The 16,251-nt window shown below is 41.4% G+C and overlaps 1 protein-coding gene across 1 annotated transcript; it reads left to right on the top strand.

The window, feature by feature from the left end:
- Window positions 1-284: 284 nt before the first annotated feature.
- On the top strand, window positions 285-13,699 carry LIN7B (lin-7 homolog B, crumbs cell polarity complex component). The gene is made up of 6 exons (XM_081343699.1): window positions 285-326; window positions 832-950; window positions 1,662-1,733; window positions 3,745-3,954; window positions 5,985-6,148; window positions 8,922-13,699. Exons 1-6 carry the CDS (start codon window positions 290-292, stop codon window positions 8,941-8,943), a joined length of 624 nt encoding a protein of 207 aa, XP_081199825.1. The 5' UTR covers window positions 285-289; the 3' UTR covers window positions 8,944-13,699.
- The last annotated feature ends 2,552 nt before the right edge of the window (window positions 13,700-16,251 follow it).

Here is a 16,251-nt window from a genome sequence, read left to right as displayed (position 1 = left end):
TTTAACCAAATATGGAGGAGGCTTAGGTTTAGCATCTCTAAGCGTTTAACTTCCATCTACCGGCTATCGGACTTCATAGCGCCTTTCTTTTCCTTGGGCATGGGAAGAGGCTCCTACCTGACCTCAGTAGCGCCCGAGAAGCAGGGCCCTCAACACACGTGCCCAAGCAGGCGCGCGCATCAGTAGCCCGGAGGCAGGGCTGTGCGCCGGCTTGCAAAATCCTACACGCACTTCCCACCCTTCCGCTTTGACGTGCGAGGCGGCGGTAGGGTTCTCCTCGGACGTGAAGATGGCAGCGCTGGCGGAGCCTCTAGGGCTGGAGAGAGGTAAGGATGGAGATGGGTTTGCCTCGGAACGGAGATTCGCGTCGAATGTGCCCGGTGGACCGGAGAGAAGTGGTAAGGCAGCCTTTGAAGCGAAGGAGGGGATGTAATCGTAGCTGGAATCTAGCAGCCCCGATTGAGAGAGGGCTGCCGAGAGAGAGAGGACGGAGTATCTGCAGACTTCTGGGGAGGGCTGGTGACATAAGAGTCGCCGTGGGTTCGGCGGCAGAGGAGCAGGGATGGGAAGGTGAGGACGTGCGGTGCTTCCTGTTAGAATATGGTGGAAGCTGCTTCTTGATTTCCTTTCTGGCTATGGCCCCGTCGAAAAGGCGAACTGGGTTCTCTTCTTCTCTCCCTTTTCTCTAGGTAGTGAGATGCAGCGCCCCGGAGCAGCGAAGCCAGAAGCCATGGCTAGGTTACACTCTTCCACCACTCGCCTTGAATTCGGTCCCAAATGTCCTCTAGCACTCTCGGTTCTGTTTTTTTCTTCTTTTTTTTCTTTTTGCAGATGTGGCTCGAGCGGTGGAATTGCTGGAGCGGCTGCAACGCAGTGGGGAGGTGCCCCCCCAGAAATTGCAAGCCCTTCAGAGGGTGCTGCAGAGCAAATTCTGCTGTGCCATACGCGAGGTGAGACTGAGAAGTTTGTCCTATTTAAGTTGCCCCTCCTTCCTTCCTTCCTTCTCCTGCCTTCCATATTTCTGTTTGTGTTTAACCTTTTTCCCCACTTCAGGGATGAGTTTCTTTAGAAAAATGTTTGGGAGTAGAGGAGGTGGAGTTAAAGATGATGGTTAGAGTGCCAGTTTTGCAAAACATGTTTAGAATAAATACTGACTGGGTTTCCGCCCTGTGCTTAGGCTGGGCTAAAAGGTGGTTTAGAAATTTTGTGGGAACCTAGCCATCATCTTATCACTTATGAACTAGGCCTGCATTAAGGGGCAGAATGTGTTTGAGTGTGGACTGCTACACTACAAAACACATAGCATTAGTTCTGAAGGTCCTCTCCTCCTTTGCCAGCCTAGTCACGATTCTTCATCACCTCCTAACATGTAATTTCTGGTAATTGCACAGTTGGTATAATGCGTGATAGGATTCTTATTTCAGTCCACTCCCTACTACAATTTCGATCTTTTACTCTGCCATTCTGCATCAGATTTTCTCCAAGAATTTCATTTAACCATTTCCATTTCTGTTTGTTACTTACCGGTATTTCTGATTTTCTGATTTCTTTACTCTCCCTTTTTTATTATTATTACCAATGGCACCTAACTGGATCTTGAAATTTGCAGAGTCTTGCCACTGGAAAGCAATCTTCTTGACCTCTCTTGTATCTCTGGACAGGTTTATGAGCAGCTGTATGACACTTTGGATATCTCGGGAAGTGCTGAAATTCGGGCACATGCTACTGCTAAGGTAATTCAATAAGCTTTTTATGGTGCTACTACTGATAGCACTATAGAAGTCTGGATCTGTGTCGCGCCTTTTGCGAATCTAGGAAAACACAACGGCTTACAAGTTGTTACTGACAAGTGCCATAAGCACATCCGTGTGCTTTCCAAATCACATTTTCTCCCTCAAATCCGCATCTCTTCACACCCTATTAACTTTGATTTGTATTCCCTAATTCTCCAGAATGGTAAGCAATCCAATGGTCTCCAGATGCTCCATCCATTGACCTTTTAAGGGTTCGGGATCTTCCAGGGTTGTGTAATGAATTGGATTTGAACAGTACAAAAGTGTTTTGAGACATATAGGGGCAGTCAGTAATATGTGTGTACCCTCCACAGCTGCAGTACAACCTGAGATATGGATGTATTTGATTTCAGATAGGTGTTAGGTGCCTACACCCAGTGGGGGTGAGTGGGCAGGAGTAATGTCATAACTTTGCAGTTCCTTCCAAAAGAAAATAAATCTGTCATTAATATCTGTGTGTAAGATATCTGTTCATGACTTACCGTAATTTTTAAAGCATTTGGAATGTGAGCAATGTCTCTGCTTTATATTATTGTGATTTTTTTTCTGTTTTGGTTTTATAATCATTGCTATACTGTGTTCAGCATAATTATTATTTATTCATGTTTGGTCAAATATTTTGGGATTCATTTGAATGAAAGATGGTTTAAGAATTTTTGAAACAATTATCTTAAACTGGTGAGCAAAACAAAATGATGGTTACCTATATATATATCTCTGCGAGTATCATAGAGGTAGGTCATTGGTAGTAACTCATCCTACTGGGTATATGTACTCTTGGGACTCAGAGCTAAAAACTTTTCAGGGTGACATTAATTGAAGAAAAAGTAGAAATATACCTGCTGTGAGAAACAGTCTTACATGCCTTAAAACTTCAGAAAGGGAAACAAAATGTCCCCATTATACTCATTTATTTATAGGCACCCCTGCTCTTCTACCAAAAACATTTTCTGAAGGGTTACATAAAATCAATAAAAAATAATTATCTGCAAGATTCCAAATTAAGTATCTGCAAGATTCCAAATTAAGGGATACGACTGGGTAATGACTGCAGGATGAGAAATAAAATTCTTAAAATATCAAATTGATACATGGTTGTACAACATATTGACTTAATGTTTCAGTAAATGAATAAAGGAATGCTTTGCCTTTTTCTTAACATCTGATAAATTGTTATCGAATTCTTATAATTTATAAGTTCTCATTTCTTTTGTTTTTCTTCTCCTTTACTTTCTGGTTCTCCTCCTCCCCTGCTTTCTGGTTCTCCTGAAAAATAAAATAAAGCAGATATGATGGCAGCAACTATGCAATTAAAACCTCACTGCCTTTTAAAGTGTATGGCACATGTGACACACATTAAAAAGAAAGCAGAGCTTTGATTGTGTGATTATAGTTGCCACCTTCACACTTCCTCCTGCCATACCTCTATATATGAAGCAAAGGGGATTGGGAGGAAGAGGAAAATAAGGTTGGAAGTTTATACATTTTGCATATGTGGAAGCTATTTATATAATTGCCACATGGTGTGGATTTCCCCCCCCCAGAATTTAGGGTCCCTTTTTGTTTTAAGCACATTTCCAAAACCAACATATGTAGAACATTTTCTAATGCACCCAATTTGGATTAAGTATAAAAGGAGCTATTGGACATATACAATTGAAGGAAACTATGTAATTTCAATGTAGACTGAAATGAATAGAGCTGGGTATGCTAGCCTAAAACCACATTTTAGATTTATTATCTCTACAGTATTTGTCATTAGATGCTCAACTTCCACTAACAGTTGTGCTACAAAGCTATGTGCCAAATTCTGAGAACAGGATATACAAGTAATGTTAAATACAATTTCCACTCAGAAATTTGTTTATGGTATCAGAACTAGAATTTCTTTAAAATTTGTACTGTTTGGTATGTTGTGAATGTTGACTTGGACTCTCCTTTGTGTATGCAGGCAACAGTGGCGGCCTTTGCAGCTAGTGAGGGCCACGCGCATCCCCGGGTGGTGGAGCTGCCAAAGACAGATGAGGGCCTAGGTTTTAACATCATGGGGGGCAAGGAGCAGAACTCCCCCATCTATATTTCTCGCATCATCCCAGGGGGTGTTGCTGATCGCCATGGCGGGCTGAAGCGTGGAGATCAACTGCTGTCTGTCAATGGTGTGGTGGGTATTGGGTGAGGGGAGACATTTGGCGCTTCTGTGGCTGAATGGCAAAGATGTGGAGATGTGCATGGCATTTCTGGGCATTGACTGACAACTTGCTGATTCTAGTGAATGCTGAATCCCAAGTGTGTTAGGCAGCCAAAATGTCTTTCAGCAAATAGTGGGGTAGAATCTGTTGCAGAGTTGAGGGGAAGACTGAAAAGATTAGGTAGCCTTCAATCACTGAGGTGGAGCAAGTGGCTGAAAGGTGATCCTGCCTAAATGGTCACAAGGTTTTATGTATTAGTTTCCACAGCATGTGCCTTAATTTGGCAAAACTCCTGTCAATAGGTGAGTAGTAATGAACTTACCATTCTGATCAGCTTCTTGTGTCATTTCTGGTTCCTTATGCGTGACAAATAAGTGCCTGCCTTCTGCCAGTCTTGTCTAGTATCAGGTGGCCTGGGAATAGGGAAATTTTAATTTCCCACCATTCTTCCAGAATTGCTCCAGGAAACTATGGAAAATGATAAGCTACCATTTTAATTTTGCACAACACTTTGGCATAATGCTACATTGTGCAAATGAAAAGGCAACTCTCCCAGATCCAGCTTCTCTTCACGCTTAGAATACTGGGGAAAAAATTTAAAGCTCAGAATAGGCATCGGGTACTGGGATTTGCTGAGGCTTTGTAGTGCTGAAAAGTGCTAAAAATGTCCTGTGCTTACATTAGGCTTGGGATTTAATAGGTAGATTGGTTAAGGATTTGATAGCATTTGAATGAACAGAACCTCCATTTTCGATAAATAGCTTTTATAAAGATATGAACAGTTTATGCATGAGGAAGATAATTGATGACATGAAATGGTGATAAATCCACATATCAATTATGTAAGACATAAATTTGTGTTACAGGACATGTGGTAGCTGAGATGATCCTCTGTCCTGTCCTCCCTTAAACTCACATTCGCCTAAAATCTAAGCTGGCACAATTCTGTGAACTATAGTTCCAGTATATCCAGAGGGCATCCATTTGTAGAAGCTATACATTAACTGCAGATCTTTTATGAAGCCAAAACAAAATGATGCATACTCTTACTAGAAGGCATTGATTGGAATGTGGGTCCAAAAACATCTTTTTGTGAAGGGATATTACTATAAGTTGTAGCAGAACCTTCCCTCAGAAATCCCAGCTTAGTGACAAGTGACCATGTTCATTGTCAAAGAAATACAGGCCAAATATGAGGAAAAAATGCTTTGGATGACCTTCTTAGAGGTATTGTTGGCTGGAAATCTGAATAGCCACTCTTGCCTCTCTGTAGCATTTTTTCTGAAGTACCGCTTGCATAAATTTGTAATTTAAGGTAGAAAAGGTGGAAGTTCCTCACCAGTGATGGGTAGGGTGGGACAAGAGTTGCCTTTTTGCGTGAGGAGGATTGTAAGAGGAACAGATTAGATTAGATTAGATTAGATTTATTGATATGCCGCCCTTCTCCCTAAGGTCTCAGGGCGGCTCACAACAAAAAATTTAAGAAACATGAAATACAAAAATTAAAAAAGAATTAAACAATAAATGTAATAGATACATGACAATTTAACTCAATAAAAGCCAAATTTAAAAAACATAGTCCAGACCCGCTTGTTGGAATAACCAAGTCTTCAGGTCACAGCGGAAAGACCGAAGGTCAGGGGCCGTCTGCAGCTCCGGAGGCAGTTCATTCCAGAGGGTCGGCGTGCCCACAGAGAAGACTCTCCCCCTGGGGGTCACCAGACGGCATTGCCTGGCCGACAGCACCCTGAGGAGGCCGACTCTCTGGGAGCGAACCAGGCAATGGGAGGTTGATAATGGCAGCAGGTGGTCTCGCAAGTACCCCGGGCCTAAGCCATGTAGGGCTTTAAAGATTATTACCAGCACCTTGAATCGCACCCGGAGGGTAACTGGAAGCCAATGCAGCTCGCGGAGGAGTGGTGTAACATGGGAGTATCGAGCTACTCCCATAAGCAGCCCTTCCCCTTTTAAGACCCTGCCTTTTTTGTCTCCTCTCTTGCAGAGTGTGGAGGGTGAGCAACATGAGCGGGCAGTGGAACTTCTGAAGGCAGCACAAGGCACAGTGAAACTGGTTGTGCGCTACACACCCAAAGTACTGGAAGAGATGGAGGCACGCTTTGAAAAGATGAGGACAGCGCGGCGCCGGCAGCAACACAACAGTTACTCGTAAGAATGGACTCTGAAGTGGGTATTGAGAATAACAGGTACCCAGCAGGTTGCCAATTTTTGTTTCAGAGGCAAGAGAAGGAGTTGGTAGTTTTAAGGAATTTTCTCCCTCCCAACTCCCCCATCTCTGAAAACACCAGCTGCTGCTTGTACCTTAGAGAAGCGGTCCCCAACCTGTCTGGCATCAGGGACCACTTTTGGAAGAAAAATTGTCTTCCACAGACTGAGCTGGACGGTTTTGCATGCAACCTAGGAGTGCATGCTCAGATGAAGCTTTGCTTGCTTGCTCGCCTGCTGCTTCTGCAGTCCGGTTACTAAAAGGCCATGGTCTGGTCCAAGGCCCAGGGGTTGGTGACCCCTGCCTTAGAGATGTCTTCTAAGGCAGAAATATGATAGAGTGGATGGTTAATTTTGTGAGTATTTAAAAACATATTCAAAAGAGAGTGATGTTTGTAATGCATTTTTTATTGCTACAGTTCATTGTTTTAAGTTCATTGGGAAATCTAAGAAAAAAGCATTCATTCATTCATTTTATTTGCCACTTATCTCTCCATGAGTCTAATGCCTACAACAACAAAATGGAAAAAAAATGATAAAAATGTAAAAATAACAATAGTAAAGGAGTAAATAAATACAAATTGACGGTGGAAGTAGAATAATATGGAATTAAAAAGTTGAGTAAAGGTGAAGCAGGAAGTGCAGGGGGGCAAGTTAGTCCAGCAGCCATCTCTGTGTTGTACTCCCCTTTTGGGTCCCCAGGCCAACTGGCAGAGACAATCCTTCAGTCTTATGGAAAGATAGGAGGGTGGGGACAGACGTTACCTGGGGGGCAGGAAGTTCCAGAGGACCAGCATTACAACAGAGAAGATTCTTCTCCTGGATTCCATCAGTCGAGTTCCTTGACTGACGGGATCTTCAACAGGCCTCCTCTACCAGCATGAGTAGGGTGGGCTAATCTTAGAGGGACAAGAGAGTTCATCAAGTAGTGTGGACCTATGCCATGGAGGGCTTTAAAGGCCATAACCAATACTTTGAACTGCACCTGGAAACAAGCTGGCAGCCATGCAGCTTGTGAAGCAGTGGTATAACATGGGTCATTCTACAATCTCCAGACTGCACGTGCACCTTACATCACTTGAAACTTTCAAATGCATTTCAAAAGTAGCCCCATGTAAAGTGTATTGCAGTAATCCAGATGAGGATAGCTAGGGCTTGAATGACCCAAGTACAGGGAGTCCAGATCCAGGAAAGATCACGTTGCAATGGTCAAAGCTGTGCAAAGGCTCTTCTAAACATAACCACCACCTGATCTTCAAGCAGAAGTTGCAAGTCCAGGAGAACTCTGAACTGGATTGGGGTTTGTGAGCTAGGTCTCAAAAGGGCAGTGCAACCCATCCAAAACTAAATATGCCAAAGACTTGGATCTGGAAACTCCATGCACCCAAAGCCACGGTTTTGCCACGGTTCAGTCATAGCCCGTTGTTCCCCATCCGAGTCCCTACAGCTTCCAACTATCATAGAGGGTAGCAACAGCATCACCAAGTTACCAGGTGGATAAGTAAAGTTGAGTATCATCAGCATATTGATGATATTTCAACCCATACTGATGGATGATTTCATCCAGCAGCTTCGGGTAGATGTCAAAAAGGAAAGTGAATATGACATAAGAGAGGCTGGATCTCTCACTCCCTATCAATACTGATTGGGACCAACCACGGAGAAAGGAGCTCAACCAGCACAGAAGTGCCAAGTCTTAAGCTCTATAGCAGGCCCACAGAATACCATAGTCGATGGTATCGAAGACTGCTGAGAGGTCAAAGAGCCAGGATGTTTGCACCCATCCTGCTCTCGCCAGAGATCATTCACAGGTGTCATCAATGAGGTCTCTGTCTCATAGCTAGCCCTGAATCCAGAATGAAACTCTGGACATTGTTTTCAGAGATTCTTCTTGATACAGAGTTTGTTATTTGGGAGCACATTCCCTCCTTCCAGTTAACTGGATTGGAGCCATAATTCAGGTTTGGGTTGTAATAGAAGATGGGGAAAGGAGCCTATTTGCTCCAAGCCAGCATCTGAGTTTAAGTTATCCCTTCTTTACATATCTGTAATTTTTTTTAAAAAAAAAACAAAAAAACTTTACACGCTATTGCCAACTTTGCCGACTGTGTGCCTAATTTAGTGCAATTATCAGCCAAACATTCAGCTGGGGACAAAAAAGAAACACTTTTTGCAATCCAAATGCTGTAATCGCTTAAATCAATGTTTCTCTGCAACTTTAAGGTGCATGGGTTTCGATTCCCCAAATCCCCTAGCTAGCCTGCTGGGTGTGGAATTCTGGGAGTTGAAGTGCACATATCTTAAAATTTGTCGAGATTGAGAAACACTGATTTAAACTACAGCAAACAGATCTACCTTCAAGTTCCAACAAATCTGAAATGTGGGTTTTCATATATTCGGACTATTAAATATCCTTGTGAAAAAAAATCTAAATTTTTACTTACTCTTGAGAATTTTGGCTGTAAATTTCATTTGGTTCTGTCTGTCTACTTAGAGACTTCGGAAGCCAGTACCTAAGACTTCCAAGTATTATCTTGTCATTGCTGCAGAACTGAAGGGGCTGGGCTAGTTATATGGAAGACCAGATGTTTGAGTCCATCAAATTTATATGCCCTGAGAATAGGGAGCACCTAATACAGGTTTCTGGTTGACTATACATAGAATCCATGCTATGTTGCTGTCACAATTTGGGTTTTTTTCTCTTTCATTTCTACAGATCCTTGGAGTCCCGGGGATAAATTTGCACAAGAGTTAATTGGGCAGCTGATGAACCTGATCCATCCTCCCTATCCTTTGGAATGGTTTTATCTGTATAGCGGAGACATATTTATCTAGTCCCCTTCCCTGTGTTGGGAGGTGGATGTCAGTGTACAGTATTTATTCTTTACATTCCTCTTATTTAAAAAGATGTTCGATGTAAACAATTCTATATGTTTGTGCAAGACCTTAACCCTTGTGAAGCTGAAGACAATAACTACAAAACTACCAAGAGAATCACCAATACCTCTGATATATAAAACAATTGAAGAGAAATATACTCTTCCATGAGAAAATCTTAGAGGTGCTTTCACCACTACTGTAGGGAAAGAAACTCCGTTTATCCATTTCCCTCCCCTCAGTTCCCAGACACCATTGCTGCACTTTGGATATAGGAAAGGTTTTTATGTTAAATAAACAGCCCTAATGAGATATAATTCTAGATAAAACCTTAGACATATTCTGGATTCATAACATTGTAGATGTCCCGTTTGTTCTTCCAGTCTCACCTCCGTGATGGTTATTGTGAGGAGAAAATAGCAAACGTAATATGTTTGGTACACTGAATTTCTTGGGAAAAGCTGATAGTAACAATACAACAACTTGAGAGGGAGAAGATAATCTGAGGACAGTAAGGTGATATCATAGTTTTCTTTAGCTAGCCCACATTAGAACAGGATACACCATTTACAGGAGAAAAATATGGGAAACATCAGTTTCAGCCCCTTGATTGACCCTCAGTCTCCTGGTCTGTAAAATAAGAATACAACTGCTCAGGATCTAAAAGGGTTGCAGTAAAATTCCATGAAGGAAGGAATTACAGAATATTTCTGAGATGCAAAATACTATAGATATATGCATAAATGAAGTGTATTCGATTATGGTATGAAAAAGCAGAGAAGTTCCCACTCTTCCAGTGGCATCAGAATGGAACCTATAGTATGTTTCTCTTGACAGCTGTTTCCAGCAGAGTTTCTCATCCTTGGCAGGCTGAAGATGTGTGGATGTCAACTCCCAGAATTTCCCAGCCAAAATGTTATTCTAATCTGATATTTATTTGGAAGCAAATTTCTTGGGGACCATAAGCAAGATGTAAGTGGTAACCTCTTTATTTTTTTTTTAATCCCTTTGTGTCCCCCCACTTTTCACTGCCTTTAGACCCCAGTTTATTCTCTCCCTTTGACCCCCCTCCTTTCCACCTCCCCAGTTGGTGACCAAAGGAAAGGAACATTCTTCTCACCAGCATCATGAACAAGGCATTTGCAGGGAGCTTTTGTATCAGGTTGAGGTCCAGAGGTTTTCTGTCCCTCTTCCTTTTTCATGGCAAAGGAGGAAAGCATGGAGCAAGGGGGAAAAATACTGTAGGAGGAAATGCGGTGATTTTTATCTGTCTACCAGCAGGGGATGATCTTACTACATTGTTGAACTAAAAACCGCCCTTCTACTTATAATTCAGCAAGCTAGACCGCATTCTACAACACACATAATCCAGTTTTTGTATTAATCCACTGTCTGCTTGCACTGTCGAACACCGAGCCAATAAATTAAGCCATGAAAAACGAACTCAAAGGAACACTAATCAAGCTGCATGTATGAATGCAACTTTTCTTTAACTCACCTGGGTCAGGCAGGTGTATCAACCAAAGAATTTCAGGCTGAGATGGCTGTTGCTGGGAGTTGGCGTGAAATTGATCAAGATTCAAAGCCTTTAAATGGTCATGGAATGCAATAGGAAGGGTCAATGTAGTAGCATGTCCAAGAGCTCTGATTCACTCCGGTATTTTCATGGAGGAGTATGTGACAGGTGTGGTCCTCAACTCCATTTGTCTGATCCTTGGTCCCAGTACTGGCAGTCCTCGACTTAAAACCTTTAGTTTACTGATAGTTCGAAGTTACAGCGGCACAGAAAAAGTAACTTATGATTGGCCCTCATGTTTATGACTGTGGAACATCTCTGCCTTCAGGTGATCAAAATTTGGGTGCTTGGCAACCGGCATGTATTTACAATGGTTGCAATGTCCCAGGGTCATGTAATCACCATTTGCAACCTTCCCAGTCAGCTTCCAATAAGCAAAGATGGGGGGGGGGGGAGGAGCAGATTTGCTTAACAGTCACATGTTTCACTTAACACCTGCAATGATTTACTTAACAACCATGAGAAAAAAGGTCATAAAATTGGGTGCGACTGATTTAACAAGCTAACTTGGTTTGTCTGGCCCCAATTACAGTTGTACGTTGAGATATACCTATACTGCTGCCATAACACCTACTTATTTTGCTGCCAAACTTCGGTTGTGTAATCACAGGCTTTTAGTGCATGTTTTTTTCTCTTTTGTCCAAGATAAGCCCATTCCTTATCAACATGGCACAAAAGTAAAAGTCCTCGCCTGGTACATGGCTTGGCATCTTTTTAACTCAAAATGCAATATAGAACAGAGGTTCCCAAACTTTCTCGGTTTATGGCATCCTTTGTGGCTTTGTAATTTTTTCATAATGCTCTGAGGCCAAAACTGTGAAGTATCTTAAGCTAATAGTTTGCATGCTGTCTGACAGATGTCAAATATCACTGTTTCTTGAAAAATTAAAATATTTCATGGTGCCCTTGTGATTTTCTTGCCACATTCTAGGATAGAGATAAAGTTCAAACCTAACCTTATACCTAATTCTAAAGGAATGCTGCTTCTAAAAAATTAATAAAACTTTGGGGGAAGCTGAAACTATGTTCCAATACATCTGTTTGCATTCTTCTAAAGCCCCATGAGGGGAAAATATGTTTTTTGGATCCAATATTGCAATGTTAGAACAATGTATGAAGGAAGGACTGACATCACAAAAATGAATTGATGCAAGTGGGGGTGTTTCTGATAGAAATCTTTTGGACCGTACTCTGCATGCAGTGGATTCCTCAAGCTAGCATCAGTTGTGTTGTTCCTCACTGCCCTGTTGAGGATATTTCATTTCATTTTATTATATTTGTATACCGCCCTTCTCCCGAAGGACTCAGGGCGGTGAACAGGGCACAGGATATGGTTCTATATAGCAGCAGCTCCCAACCTTTTTTATACCCCGCAGCCCTAGAATGCTTCCGATATATTCTCGCACTCCTTACAAAAGTTCGAAGCAACAGCAACGAATTATGCATATATACTATAATTTTGAAAACCCAAATTTTCACACCCCCTGGAATAGTGTCTCGCATCCCCGGTTGGGAACCCCTGATATATATATAGCATTAAGATCAGAAGAAGTGGCCATAGTTTTCAGTGTATTGGCTAAGAACTTAAGCAATCACTAGAAAGCTATGATATTTAAAAGTTTTGAACTTATAAAAATGCTTGTTATCATGTTCTATGTTTGATAGGCAATTAAATGTAGAGGACTCCTGGACATTAGTACTGTGTACCACATTATTTAACCCTTTCCTGTTTTAGGAGCTATCCTAATGAAACCTTCACTACTGAAAGTGCATTGGTTGGGCATACAAAGAGTCTGCTTCCCCACTCTCCAATCAAATAATAGATTTGGCTCTTTTTTTCTTTTGGCAGAGAATGGGGAGGCACCAACAGCTCTGTTCTTGCTAATTATATGTCTACCAGTTGATGCTATATGTGTTTTTTAAATCTTTGTTTGATCCAAAGATGCATTTAATTAGTTTAGCCCTGACAAGATTTCAAGAGCACTTGATTATTTAAAACCTCACCCAGAATTAGGCTGCGGCTGATGTTTAATTATTATAGTCTGCCCTATGTTGGTATAATAAGCATCAGTAAGAAGGATTCAGAATGCAAAGAGGCACTTTAAGAGATACTTCCTTTAAAGATCTCCATCTGCCTATGGGATTGATTTGCTTGTATTTATTATATCATTTTATGGCTTTTCTTTAAATCCTTTGTTCTGTCCTATTTGGGAAAAGCTCTTCTTCACACTGTTGTTGACACTGGTACTTGTCAACAACCTCCTTATTGTCATTGTCCCGGACATACGTACATTTAAAAAAGGACAAGGAAGTTACCTGAATGGGACGGACACACTACTACCTGACCCTAAGGATCACCTGATGCCAAACTAGGCAGTCTTGGTCCTTGGAGTGAAGAAGTGTCAGAGATCTCTGTGAAATTGCAACAAATTAAATACATGTGTGTAAATACATTAGTAAATGAGTGAAGCATGGTATTTAAGAATTCTGGCCTGAGATGGTGTGTAGCAATATTTCTTGCATCCTTTCTCCCCATGTTAAAAATATTGTAGAGGCAGGTGTTATAATGTCAACTAGAGAATTATGATACAAATGTATGTACCAATGCTTGAGAAGCAACATATGCCCAGGCCCTTGTCTGGTCAAAGCAAAGTAAGATTATTGTAATTTTCATAGAAATATATCCTTGTGTTACATTACAGGCTGATCAATTCTTTTACAGTAGGAAAGCAAGTGGAAAGAAAAAAAATAAAAATAAAGTTTAAGAAAATGAAATTCAGTCTCTAGGAGAGAATGACATAGGTGACACATGATGTTCCTGGAATTAAGGCCAGAAATGGGTGACTTATTTTACTACAATAGTTGTATTACTTTGAGAGTTTTGTAATGGGCTGTAGGTAGAGATGTGATAGCAGTGGCTTGGCTTCTTGTTGGTTGCCACTCAACTTACTCCAAAGAAATTCCTATCTCACTCACTTGCCAGGAAGTGGCAACTCCTTTCTGCAAGTGGCCTGATGTGTCAGGGAGATGTGTGTTCTCTGAGCACCAAAGATTCGTTAAAAATTTAAAATCATTATAGATAGCAAACTCGGAGATCTAGGAGAAAGTGGAAAGAAGAGAAGAACTGAACATTCTTGAAGAGGCTAATTTCAGACACTTCAGCTCAAGAACAATAGCTGCTCTGTCAGCCAGGTTATCACATAAATACACATCTACTGAACATAACCACCCAGTCCAGATCTCACTCCATAAAACAGTATATTGCAACAGGTTTTCCTGGCCTCATTTTGCTTTTAAAATCCACTTGGTTTTAGCCCATTTGTTGTTTGCTGAGACTCTGCCCTTACTTTAACTTTAGAGGTAAAGGTAAAGGTTCCCCCGCACATGCGTGCTAGTCGTTTCCGACTCTAGGGGCCGGTGCTCGTCTCCGTTTCAAAGCCGAAGAGCCAGCGCTTGTCCGAGGACGTCTCCGTGGTCATGTGGCCGGCATGACTAGACGCCAAAGGCGCACGGAACGCTGTTACCTTCCCACCGTAGTGGTCCCTATTTTTCTACTTGCATTTTTACATGCTTTCGAACTGCTAGGTTGGCAGAAGCTGGGACGAGTAACAGGCGCTCACTCTGCTACGCGGCACTCGGGATTCGACCCGCCAAACTGCCGACCTTCCGATCGACAAGCTCAGCGTCCTAACCCACTGAGCCACCGCGTCCCACATTTGGCCTTGGTGTTCTGGTCTTTTGTGTTTTCTCCTCTAAAGTTTGTGTTTTCTCCTTTCTCAACTTTAGAGGAGAAAACACAAAAGACCAGAACACCAAGGCCAAATGGGAAATCCACCCTCCTGTTAGACTCCTTGATGTTTCAATTTCATAGGCTTTTGTGTTCTCTGCCCATTATCAATCATCTGGGATTGACAGGTCAGCTACCTTTTCTTTGCCCCTTTTAGTATCTAGACCTCTTTAAAGGGAATTTCTGTGTATTCACTATAAGTTTGAAAGACTTATTGTACTCTTGTTCTCAACAAAATTGAAACTAGGGCCATAAAAATTCAGCTTGTTGCCACTTTAGCGTTATAATCACACAGCACACTGAGCCACAAACTAGGCAGTGAGAATTTAGCCTAGTCTGTTGTGCCAATCTGACCCATGTGATTAGTTCATGTTAGGATGTTGTATGAATGCAAGCCCTTGAGCTAACTGATAAAAATGAAATGAAATTAGCATTGAATAAATGCATTCTATATTCATAGAATTGCTTCCAAATCTGGATAGACTACATAACTGGAGACACTTTTTTCAACACCTTTTTCCCCCACCAAGAACTACAAACATGATCAAGTGGAAAATGTCAGATAACCTTTTGTCAATGTTAAAGTAAGGTTTTAAGACTTAGCTTGCCTGATTATACATGCTTTGGTTGCAAGTTTCAGAGGAAATGTACCCTTTTTTCCCATCCCTTTAGAGCAGGAGTGTCAAACTGCCGGCCCACACGCCGGTTGCATCATACGGAGGCCGCACCCACCCCAGCTTCGGCAATGCAAAAAAAGACAATACATCATGACACATGACATTGCAAGTTTGACACCCGTCATCTGGCAAGATCATGGCTGCAGCAGTGTAGTCAATGTTTTTTTATATATTTTTTCCTAGAGATCAGTAATTGTTTTCCAATTACAGCCTGGGTTGCTGTTTGGGAAACATTGTCCCAAACATTTTAAAGCCTTTGAATGAGCTTTCTGTTAGATACTGACAGGGCTTTTTTTGTCATAGAACGCTCAGAACGGAGTTCCGGCACCTTTTTTGGGTGGAACCTTGTAGCGTAGGCAAGGCAGGTTGTATGACGTTTGAGTTCCGGCACCTTTTTCTTTTACAAAAAAAGCACTGGATACTGATATATTTACATCAATATAAATGTCTGCCTCACACTGACATGTGATTGTGTGTGTGCATACATGCCTATATAGTGTAACATAATGGCTAAGACGTTAAACTGAGACTCCCAGTTCAAGTTCTGACTTATTCTCTGAACTCACCTGGTCTAATCCACTTGAGCCATCTCAATCCAACCTGCTTCACAGGATTCTTGAGAAAATAAAATGAGAGGAAGTCCTCCAGGTATACCATGTTGAATTCTCAGAGAAAGGCAAGATAGAAGTGCAATAAATAAATAATGTCTTAAGTATGCAATGGAGATTTTCATTGGTATATGTGCCTGTCAGGGTGATCTAATGTTAGTGTATGCCCAGCAACAAGAAGTCTTTATAACATTTTGCTCCATCACTTCTGCCAGAAATCAATCCACTTTGAACAATTCAAATACGCCATTTCATCATGGTCATAACTCAAAGTGCTGAAGGTAGGATCTTAATGAATTTTAACATAAGAGAAAAATAATAGTGTGTATATTTTTACTATGTAACATCTATTTTATATATATGATATCTGTTAGAGAATATAGGTGTTTTTTTAAAAAAATTATCCCTTCAAAAGATAAAGGCAAGCGAACATTAAACATCAAACAATAATGAAGACGAAAGAAAATCCTGTAAACATACCCAGATGATAAAATCAGTTAAACAAGCAATTGAGGCTATTT

This window comes from Vipera berus (genome assembly GCF_964194415.1).
Source record: "Vipera berus genome assembly, chromosome: Z".
In the NCBI taxonomy this organism is placed as follows: domain Eukaryota; kingdom Metazoa; phylum Chordata; class Lepidosauria; order Squamata; family Viperidae; genus Vipera; species Vipera berus.
The sequence above is the reverse complement of the archived record's forward strand: the minus strand, read 5'-3'. Positions and strand labels throughout refer to the sequence as shown.